General features: G+C 32.6%; 1 protein-coding gene across 1 annotated transcript; it reads left to right on the forward strand.

Annotated features, from left to right (window-relative positions):
* Window positions 1-6,431: 6,431 nt before the first annotated feature.
* Window positions 6,432-10,194, forward strand: LOC123906157 (probable polygalacturonase). Its single transcript, XM_045956012.1, has 6 exons — window positions 6,432-6,563; window positions 6,891-7,223; window positions 8,147-8,267; window positions 8,368-8,542; window positions 8,634-8,704; window positions 9,039-10,194. The coding sequence occupies exons 1-6, from the start codon at window positions 6,495-6,497 to the stop codon at window positions 9,737-9,739; spliced, it is 1,470 nt and encodes a 489-aa protein (XP_045811968.1). The 5' UTR covers window positions 6,432-6,494; the 3' UTR covers window positions 9,740-10,194.
* Window positions 10,195-12,087: the final 1,893 nt, after the last annotated feature.

A 12,087-nucleotide genomic window follows, 5' to 3' on the forward strand; every position in this document is an offset into this window, starting at 1 on the left:
ACACACAAAGGATTGGATGAAAAGATATGTGACAAAATCTAAGTCACACAATTGGCATATAAATAGTGACAGAATTAGAAAAACTCAAATAAAATAAATAAAATTAAAGGGTACATACCTTTTAAAAATATTCCAAAGGGACATATGTGAAGAGCATCAACCTCACAGTTCAGTTCGTTTGAGTAAGAGATGATGACCCAAAGCCTAAAATCAAAAATTATAAAAATAAGTATATCAATAAAAAAATGAATAAATAAAAAAGTAAAGGAAAGTAAAACAACTATTACATAATTCAATTAAAAATAAAGTATATATTATTTAATTCTCTTAATTTTATTTATTATGCAAAAAGTTAATTTTTGCAAAAAATAAAATAACTACAACAAATCATGGTTTTAGAAAATAACATAAGTATTTATACCTGATGCACAAAAGATGAAGAGGCAAGATAATGGAAAGAGAAATTGCACATTATAAGATATGAAAAAATCTATTCTCACATTCAACCGGAAAAATAAATGGTAATCTTATTAAGCAGATGATTGAGCATCAGGGGATGAAAATATTTGTTTCTAACATTCGTAATGGTTAGTTAGGAAAATATGAATAGGATACAAATTAAAACAGTTGTAAGCTATATATTAAAATATTGGTAGAAGAGTCCAAGGGATGAAAATTGAATTGTGACTTAAGAGATGAAAAATATATTACCGAGAGTTACAAAGTTAATTAGTGTGTATTTTTGTATTCTCCTTATTATAATATAGTAAGCAAAAATTATTATATTCACCAAAAAAAGTAAAGGTTAAGTAAAAGCTTGAGTGAGTGTATATTAAAAAGGCATAAATATATAAATGTAGAATATGAAAAGTATAGAGATGACAATAATAATTATAATAATAACTAATAATAATAATAATAATAATAATAATAATAATAATAATAATAATAATATAGATGATGTGGCTAAATGAAATAATTTGATTGGTCTAAGTGGATTAGGGTTAGGAGAACTATTTAGGAATTATATATATAGATATATATATATATATATATATATATATATATATATATATATATCCTAGATAGTTGTCCAATTGATTATCTAAACCCTAATCCACATCACCAACTTAAATCAATGAAAACCTTTCATTTAGTCACATCATCTACTTATATTCATTTAATGTGTGATACTAATTGTTGTTGTTATTATTATTACAAGCGGTCAGGCAAGCGCGTTCCGCGCCTGCCTGTGTCTAACTTATGTCGGAAAAAAAAGATATGTCTTATGTTATTGTGAGTTTGTTAATAAAAGATTTTTGTTGCTACTAAAAAAATCAAGGGTATTGTTGGTATTATTGTTAAGTGTTATTTCAAATGATAGTGAAGGGCAAAATGGACCAAACAAAAAGCCAGCCTAAACTCCCCTATCCACTTTATATATTGTTATAGATTTCAAATTATAGTGAAGGGCAAAATGGACCAAACAAAAAGTCAGCCCAAACTCCCTTATCCCCTTTATATATTGTTATAGATTATTATTATTATTATTATTATTATTTTTGTTCATTTTATTATTTTGTATATTTTATTATTTTTGGTTCGAAATAGTTAATGTTTTTGCTAACAATCTTTTGTCCAATATTTTTGTATATAGAGAGTTGATCAATTGTCCCAATATGTTTCAAATTAATATAAATGATAGATTCGATAATGAAATAGTTTATCCAACTCATAATGCTCTAATGAGATTTATTATAAAAAAAACTTATTTTATTTCAACATCAATTTTTTCTCATGGTCAATTATATGTTGTCATTTCCAGAGTTATATTAAAGAGTTATATTAAAGAATGAATTAAAGATATTGCTAACCAATATTAATGAAGAATATACCAAACCAAGGTAACTTCAAATGTGGTGTATAAATAAGTTTTTTCATATGTATAAACACACATTTGATATCTATATCACATTTAGATATCTGCTATTGTTATTATTATTTTGATAATACCTATTGTATAAAACAACGCATAAGACCCGTGCAAATAATGATTAAATCGCGGTAAATAATGATTGTAAAAAAAAATCGCAATAAATAATATTCCGTGAATATTGTTGGGTTGTTTTTTAAAAAATTATCTAATTAGCTTTTGTAATAATTTTTTTTAATGACAAATATATAATATATAAATATAAAAAAAACAAAAACAGTAATTCAAAAAAAAAAAAAAAGTATCAGAAGTACACTTACTTCCTCCGTTTCAAAATATAAGCAAAAAGTGGTCAACCAAAATGGATGTATTTGGACTAAATTTTTAACCAAATACATCCACTTTGGTTGACCACTTTTTGCTAATATTTGGGACGGAGGGAGTACATCATAACTTAACAATCTCTATGGTAAGATGAGAAAACAAAACGACAAATAAAATTACAAACAAGGAGACACACCACCACCAAAACTAGAACTCCTCGAAGGCACGACGACAACAAGAAAACCCCTCGGGAAGAGAGAGACAAGGATCAAGTACAAAGTAGGTCAAAGCAAAAGACGAGGTGGATACCATCGAGACCCATCGACACCAAAGATGACACTCAAACAAACTATATTGGTTCTAGTATAAGGGTGGATACCCCGGACCATTCATAAAACGAATAGCGGGAGTCAAGGTTTTTACATAGAAACCACTTCCAAGATAAAAGTTTCACCTTATCTACCAGACACTCGACACCCATTCCATAAAGAAGACGTCATTTCGAGATTTCCAGATAGTCCACACAGTAGTATGTCAAATTAACAACCACCCAATGTATCTTTTCTACACACGCCCATGCCCAAGAATGCCTTAAAAAACCCTAAAACGCCATGAGAAGGCACAAACTTCACACCCAACCATCGAAGATTACGTACAAACCTAGTGTTTATCTTTTTGCCAGATAAGCCAATCAATGTCTTGCTTTCTTTTTGGGCCAGCATTACGTTATCTTGTTTCATTGCGCCAGCTTTAGTTTATTATCTATTCACACTAACACATTATACTAAAACACCTATTAATAATATTTGTTCTCAAGCATAAATCTGTTTAGTTGAACAAAGAAAATAAAAACTACAAAAAATATTATTTTAATAGAGAAAAACATCTAATTGACTCAACAAATAGAAAACCACAATTTATTTAAAATGATTCTAAATTAAACTCTAAACTAATAACATCATATTAAAAACTTAGTTAAAAAGACTCTAAAAATAGCGATCGGCGAGGATTCATCAACACACACACACAGAAGCACTGGCATCTCTAAGACGTCCCCGCTAGCAGAGATTTTGACGAGTCGGCAACCTATCCTACAAACGTTGCCTGGAAAAGGACTCCATTTTTTAAGGGGCCCAAGTTTTTCACACTTTTTAAAGCAACCTTTCTTCCTATATAAAGAAGATCACCTCGTCATCTGTGGAATGACTAAGCGCCATAAAAGCTGACTTAACTGAATAGTGACCACTTGGGTCGTGCTTCAAACACCAAAATGATGGAACAAAATTGGTTCTAAAGCCCCAAGTAAAATCTATAAGTTTTGATAATAACAATAAGTATTAAAATGCGCAATTGGTAGTACTAACATTTAATTCAAGTGTGCAGGATCTTATAAGCAAATTTTGATATTCCTAAGTTCTTAAGAAAAGAAACAAGGTCTAAAAGGGATTCAGAAGCAAAGATGAACAAGAGGCTCTTATCCATTCAGAAGACTCTGAAGCAAGCAGCTATCATAGGAAAGAACGCGTCAGAAGCATCTGACCATCAGCGGCAAGAAGTCATCAGAAGCTGATCAACGCATATTGAGTTGATAAGTAACTTTCATGCCAGAAGTTTCAGAGAACGTTGAGATTAAGATAAAATGATCTTTCCCTGTTTTGGCATAAGGAATCAAAAAGGATAATCAAGCTTATTAACCTCATTCTAAGTTTGGAGGAGCGTGAAGTCAAACTGTGAAAGTTTCTCTGTTTGGTACATACAGTTTCTCAAGAAACAAAGTAGTGGAAACTCATTACCACTTTGGTATGACATGTTGCTTTCACTGCGCAGTCAAAATCAGCTGGCTACAACGTCTTTGCACAACGGTCATCTACACATGGAGCGTACTAGTTGACTATATAAACAACACTCCATTGTGAAGTCAACTAACGAATACGTTTTCTATCCTTTGCACACTCACTTCGATATTACAAACACTCAAGTTCTGAACCTTTAAATTTCATTCATGTCAAAAATACTTTGATGTCTATTTCATTTTAGCTCTAAGGTTTCATTTGTGCTTTGTATTATCACAACAATCTTTATTTACATATAAGATTTAGAAGTCTTTTGCTAAGTGCTTGAGCATTTTGTAGAAGTCTCTTGCTGTGTGCTTGAGCATTTGTAATCTTGTGTGATTATAGTGGAAATTCCTTGGAATTACAAGGGGACTGAACTACTATCAGTTTGTGAGAGGAACCAGTATAACTTCCTTATGTTCATCGTCTCTCCCTTGATCTCTTTACCTTTGATACCGCTGCTTTCAAGAACCAAACTTAAACTTGAAAAAGTTTTAGTTTGTATTAAAACACAATTCAACCCTCCTTCTTGTGTTTTCACACCTTTACAAAAATCATCTGTTGTAGAGATTGTTGAGCGGTCCAAAGCCATTGACCTTCGACCCAACTATCATCTCCCTCACTGTACTATAGTACTCTGGGCTAAAGTTTGAAAGAGCCTTTGGAACTGAGTCCTCAGTGGGGTTCCCCCTAGCCAAGGATCGAACCAGAAGAAAGTCGTGCGACAATTACAAACCTTTTTAGTTACCCCATCTAAAAACCAATCTGAGATAGTATCCTCAGGATCACCTAGTAAAGACATGTTCCTCCACCAACAAGAGACCCTCTTGAGACCCTCAAGCCTCCCTCCAAGACGAGGGGAGGGAAATAAATATCCATATCACACCAAAATTATACTCCCTCCTTTCCTTTTTACTTGTCGTTTTAGAAAAAAATATTTGTTTCAAATTACTTGTCGTTTTGATAATTTAAGGTTGTATTTTGTCTATTATACCCTCATGTAAATTCGAAATATTTAGGAGTAGTTGTTGAAACCGTAAAAGATTTAATATATAAACCTAACGTTTTTTTATTTTTTTTTGGTACATAATATATTAAATTTATTAGAAAGAGAAAATGTGTGCAAAAAAAATTACTCGTGAATTAAAATAAGGGTATAATAGGAAGATAAGATGCAAAAATTTACTTTTTTAATTATTTGTTTTTTTTTCTTCTAAAACGACAAGTAAAAAGAAACGGAGGAAGTATCTTTCTAGAAACCCACTCATCCAGAAATTAGTTTCCATCTCCATTTACCAAGCAACACTAGATTCACGGCTCGAAGATCTCTCACCTCAACCCTCCATCACTCTATGACTTACCCACTTTGAGACATCTAAACCAAGCAATCTTTCTAACGCCCTTTATAGCAATCTTTCTAGCACCCTTAGAGAGATATTTTTTTTTTTTGAACAAGCCAAATGAGATATGCATATATAGAAAAAAGTAATCTCATCAGCATAAGGCGTGCCAAGAGACTATAAAGTTAAAAGAGAGTTCAAAATACAAATAACAAAACCATAAAGAAAACTATAATTTCCAAACAAAGTAAATGATTAGACCATCACATATGGCAATTCAAAGTTAAAGTACTACTCGTCGCTTTTAACCACCTATAAGAGAAAGACTTGATATTATCCAAAATCCGATGTACTGAAGTTGTCAAGCTTGTAAACAATCTATGGTTTCGTTCAGACCGCACAATTCACACGCAAGCAAGCCATATGAGCTACATTGAAGAGTGTCGTGCACGAGATTACGAGAACCCCATACTTAACTAGTAAACTGAACAAAATGACCCTTAGAGAAATATTAAAATTGAAAGAGATATGAATTTTATTTTTGGATACAAATATATATATTTTTTTCGACCACCAGTATCCGGTCCACTAAATCGTCTAATCTGGTTCAGATGTTAGTTCTGAGATCACGTGGTTTCAACCTCTCCCGATCATAGTTGCGGGGATCGAAGTGTTCTCCTCCCTACTAAGCCTAACGATAATCGGCACTGTACCAATTAAAGATAGATAACATATGAATTTCTTTGATGACGATTAAATTTGCCAAGAAAGGAAAGGAAACTATTTTATACATAATGATACATTAATTTTCACGAATGAAGACATGCCTATATTACCGCCACTACACAAGACCATACTAAGATTTCCTAACACGGAATTATATACTTTATGTGACCATCACTATTTTTTCACATTCCTAACTCCTAAGTCTTTCCAATCACCACGTTTTTTAAATTCTCCGTTAATCTCTCCTTAGATATAACGCCGTTACTCAATCACATTCATTTTTCCTTAATCAACCATCACTATAAATATGACCCCTTTTTTTGTAGTTTGTCACAAATGAAAACTGAACAAAATCTTGGTCACACTCTAACAATGATGTCATGTCCAAAACTCAAAATCCCCCATGTAATTTTTAATCTCTTGTTTTTTTTTTTGTTTAAATTTGTGTTTGTACTATATAGTATAGTATTGAGATATTTCTTGTTTTTTTTAATGTAATTGAACATTATCTTCCTTGAATTTTGTTTTTAAAAAATTGGTACGTGGTCCAAAGACCAACTGATCTGAAAGACATCAATTCAATCATCCACTAGTAGGTTGTCCGATTGAAGTCGGAGCTTTTGCTTTCTTGATTCGTTATGTTGGTGTTACTATTTTGTTAGTGTAGTCCAAGGAAACTTGGCCTTGATTGTGTTTTTTTAATTAGAAGATTCACATATTTTTTATTTTTAGGTTTTTGGGGTTCTTTTCCTAGTTGTGTTATTAGGATCAACAGGAGTGAAAGTAGCAGAAAGCAGAGTTACTAGGGGAAATGATCAGCATGAGTACCCTGCTATTAATTGCAGAAAGCACATTGCATATTTGACAGATTTTGGTGCTGTTGGTGATGGAAAAACTTCAAATACTAAAGCATTTGAATCTGCAATTAGAAATCTTAGCCAATATGCTAATGATGGTGGAGCTTTACTTGTGGTGCCACCAGGAAAATGGCTAACTGGTAGCTTTAATCTTACAAGTCATTTCACTCTTTTCCTCCAAAATAATGCTGTCATTCTTGGATCTCAGGTACCTATTTACCTCAATTTTTTTGTGCCGTAAAATTATTGTAATATAGGTTTGATCGAAATAGATACGATTAATATACTATGCTTTCATTGGTTGGCCGTTTGATGAAGATCATCAGATGGTCTAGAAATACAGATTTTTAATTATTTAATTTTAATGTTCAAAAATACCGACCATATAATCTTGATCAAACAGCTACCAATATGTTGATCCCATGGATATACATATTCGCAGGGAATCCATATTTATGTTCAATCATGCATTTACAAAGTCATTACATTGTTGTCTATTTCATCAAAGATCTCTTGGTCTAAAAGAGATGCATATATAATTTTTTTGCGAAACACTTGGTTTGAAAACTTGACTATTTGATACTGATTCAACAACCACCTATATGTTGAACCTAGGTGTAGGTGACCAAACATAACAATAACGACATTATCAGACATTATCAGTTGAATTAGATCTTATGACATTAATCCTAGCTATGTATGCCCCCTATTTTGGAAAACATAACTTAAAAGATAAATAGCACAGTAAAAATATTAGAAAATATGCTTTATCACTAAAATCTCACCTAACTAACTTTTTTGTCATGTTAGTTATACACATTTGACATAAATGGATAGTTTGATATTTCTTCTAAAAGGTGTGTTATTCAAACACAAATTTTGAGACACAAAATTAACATAACTCTCTTTCCCCTCACAAGTACGCAAAACGTATATTTGTTGTATTTTTATCAAATAAATGTGTTTACATAACATTTTCCTTCTTCTAAATACACACACTCTCTGATCACCGGTCTTTAGCATAATACAATTATGAATACCTAACTAATATTTTTAGTTTCCAATGTTAGTTCAACAAAATTTGACATCAATATATAGTTTCACTCATCGATCATTGGTCAAAATTGACAGGATGAGTCAGATTGGCCCTCACTTCCTGTCTTACCATCATATGGAAAAGGAAGGGATGCACCTGATGGAAGATTTAGTAGTCTCATTTTCGGAACTAATCTCACAGATGTTGTTATCACTGGTAAAATTACCAGACTTATTATTAAAATTTAGTAACATCATGTGTCTCATTGAAAAATTGAAAATATTTTTAATGTCACATTTTTTAATTTGTTAATTAGGTTTCAATGGGACAATTGATGGTCAAGGATCTTATTGGTGGGACAAATTTCACACAGATAAATTGAATCTCACTAGGCCATATTTGATTGAGATTATGTTCTCTAACCAAATCCAAATTTCAAATCTCACATTGATTAACTCTCCATCTTGGTTTGTCCATCCAATTTATAGCAGGTTTGATAAGAATTTTCATTTTCATGCATTCATGATTAATATTAAAACTTGAGATTTCTGTTATACTAATGATATTCTACCATTACTGCAGTGACATTATCATTCAAGGATTGAACATTGTTGCACCAATTGATTCTCCCAACACAGATGGAATAAATCCAGGTAACAAATATTATACCTATGAGACTATCATAATATTAACACTGACACGTTGACATCGATAATAATCTGAGAGAAATAGAATATTTGCATGCAACTACATGTGTCTGTGCCACATAGATTATACCTCAATGCTAATTAGATTCATGTGGTCAATGAGCTTTAACTAAAGATGAACTACTTGGGAGTTCCCGAGTTCGAATTCTACCTGACGTTCCTGAACCAATTTTTGACCTGATTTTACTTACCTCCCTGGATTATGTTGGGGAACCTACCCCGCAAACCAGCAGGTTAAGACCAATTGTAACTGCTCTGATGATTTTTTCCATTTGTCCAGATTCTTGTACCAATGTAAGGATTGAAGATTGTCAAGTAATATCTGGTGATGATTGTGTAGCAATAAAAAGTGGTTGGGATGATTATGGAATAAAATTTGGAATGCCAAGTCAACAAATAGTAATTAGAAGACTTAAATGTATATCCCCTGATAGTGCTATGATTGCATTAGGAAGTGAAATGTCAGGTGGAATCAAAGATATTAGAGTTGAAGATCTCACAGCCATCAATACACAATCAGCAGTTAGAATCAAAACTGCCGTCGGTCGTGGAGCATATGTGAAAGATATATTTGTTAGAGGTTTGAAATTGCACACAATGAAATATGTGTTTTGGATGACAGGTTCATATGGATCACACCCTGATCCTAACTTTGATCCAAAAGCACTTCCTAATATTACTGGAATAAATTATAGTAATGTTAATGCAGAAAATGTTACATATTCTGCAAGACTTGATGGAATTTCTAATGACCCTTTTACTGATATTTGTATTTCCGATGTGACAATTCATACTGTTGGGAAAAAGTTGCAATGGAATTGCACTGATATTCAAGGAGTTACTAGCAATGTGGTACCTAAGCCTTGTGATTTGCTGCCAGAAAAAGAAGAGAAATTTAGTTGCCCTTTTCCTGATGACAAATTGCCTATTGAGAGTGTTGAGTTGAAGACTTGTTCTTTTAGAAGTGTTTCATATTTCTGATTAAGAATAGTAGTTGAATTTTGAATGTAATATACATAATGGCTTTATTGTCATGTATCAAAACTATTAGAAAATAAGTTATCATAATAATTATACACTAAAGCTGTGCTTTTATTAGAACAAAAATGTTGTTTAAGGTTGCATTAGCATTTGATCTACACCATAATGAATATTATGTGGTATTAAGTCATGTTTATGTTAAGTAGATTAAGAACAGTTGGATGAGACGGTGAGGGTCAGCTCTGATAAGTAATGTCAAATATTTTGAGGTATTAGTATATCCAGATGCACGCCCAATATTGTCCTACCTGGCTCGAAGAATCAGTCTTCGCAATTTTTGCGTGCAAACATACCTGATTAACAGAAAAAATAAAATAGTAGGCAGTATTGATTTAGTTTCTTTAATGTATGGGATGCAATTTAGGAGTAATGAAATTTGAATTTAATTTAAACAATGCTTTAGTTTCTTTAATAAATTTATAGTGCTAGTTCTATAAATTTGAATTTGAGGTGTTGTATACCTAAAAGGCGTCACAGTGTAGGCCTGTTTTAACTGTGATGTAACAAGGGCTTCCTAATATTTCTATAGTCTGGCACAGGCATACCTAACATTTTTCATGTCACAACAACATATAACTCAATAAATTATTCTTATGGATCAAAATCATTAATAACTCATGCTGTTTTTTTTTTACGAACAATAACTTATATTATTTCATTATTCAATAAGGGAGCGATACAAATAGATAATGTCTTAAAATGACAGCGACGAGCCAAGAACTGGCCGTCCTAGCAAGTGTGTGGACAACTATGTTCGCTTGCCACTTGATAAACTTAACCTTGAAGTTTGGATTACACAACAGGATATTATTATTATGGCAAATAAGAAAACTAAATTCTGAACTACCACTGCATAAATGATTAACTGCATCCACCACGCTTTTGGAATCCGTTTCAAAAATAACCTTCCATATGCCTCTGCACGACTTGATGAAATCTCTGATGACCCTTTTACTCTGCAGATGCGCGTCCATTGTCGTCCTACCTGGCTCAAGGAATTAGTCTTTGCATTTTGGATATACAACCCTTTTCCGCTTCATCACTCGTTTAACTTACTAAAAACTTTTTTCCCTTTGTCTCGTGACTGAATCTGTGATGTTCTATTTATGCGATCATAACTAACCGTCTCTCGTGTTCTGATTTAGCATCCAAAACTCACCCTTATGCCCTGTTTTTGCAACCACAACACATCCTTTTTTGTGCTCTGATTTTACCTCCATTTTGTGCTTTGTTTCTTCTGAACAAAAGCCCTTGCTCCTGTAATTTTTTTGTTGTTAAGTACGTTTTTTATTTATTTTTTTTTTTGACAAAAGCAAATTCATACCATTTCATCATATAAGAGATTGCGACTAGAGCAAAAAATGGCCGCCCGTGCGAGTATACGAGCAACCATGTTCGCTTGTCGCATTATATATACTTCCCCTCAAAATTTAGAGCTAAGATACATTTTATATTAGAGATAATAGAGCTAAATTCGGAAACTCCGGTATTCCTACGATGAATTGCATCTGCTATAATTTTTGAATTGGTTTCAAATGTAACATTTGTGAAACCTCTTTGCATCATTTCCTTCATATAGCCTCATGTAGTGCCATGGCTTCTCCCTCACTTAAAGAATATAAACCTCATCTCATTAGAATGTGTCATTCTGGGGCTGTTATTGGTTATTTAAGCAAACCTAGCTTAAGTTGTTTTATTGATGATTTACTAAATTATGAGTTATTGGTTAGAATTTTTGAAACTGATCTTTGAATGATTCATTGCATTATCAAAATGATACCAGCTTAGTTGCTACAAGAGGTGAAAACTACCTTTAACTCTTTCCGTGTCAGCAAGAGTGAAACAAACTCTACCTTCCTTATTCATGTATTTATACTTGGTTGTACATATACTCATGGTTTCAAATTGCCGTTTAAGCAGAGTCTTAGTTTATTCAATAACCACACAAACTATATAAAATGACACGGCCATCGCAGAGTTTAACCAGAGTCTTAGATTATTCAATAAATAATGATTTGAAGGTGCTGTTAGGAAGCTCTTTTGGGCCTAGATTGATTGGGCTTGGCCCAACATTGTAAGCCTATATAAGGCAACCTTTGCTAACGAATAAACAATGGATCATTGATTACCTAACAAGTGGTATCAGCTAAGCCTTGATCCAAGACCTTCTTTTTTTTCCCGCGCGCGCCAACCGTTTTTTCAACGGAAACTGCAGTTTTCCGGCGTCTGTTACGGCGGTTTGTTAGGAAGTTACGGTGGTTGTTAACCGTTTTCTTCATCTTTTTTGC

This window comes from Trifolium pratense, linkage group LG2, assembly GCF_020283565.1.
Source record: "Trifolium pratense cultivar HEN17-A07 linkage group LG2, ARS_RC_1.1, whole genome shotgun sequence".
NCBI classification, from domain to species: Eukaryota; Viridiplantae; Streptophyta; class Magnoliopsida; order Fabales; family Fabaceae; genus Trifolium; species Trifolium pratense.

What these genes read in the sequence shown, in the direction of transcription:
- LOC123906157 (XM_045956012.1), top strand. Translation starts at nt 6,495, where the DNA reads ATGAAAACTGAACAAAATCTTGGTCACACTCTAACAATGATGTCATGT. An exon ending in CACAGATGTTGTTATCACTG is followed by an intron (nt 8,268 to 8,367) that starts GTAAAATTACCA and finishes TTTGTTAATTAG; the next exon opens with GTTTCAATGGGACAATTGAT. An exon ending in CACAGATGGAATAAATCCAG is followed by an intron (nt 8,705 to 9,038) that starts GTAACAAATATT and finishes CCATTTGTCCAG; the next exon opens with ATTCTTGTACCAATGTAAGG.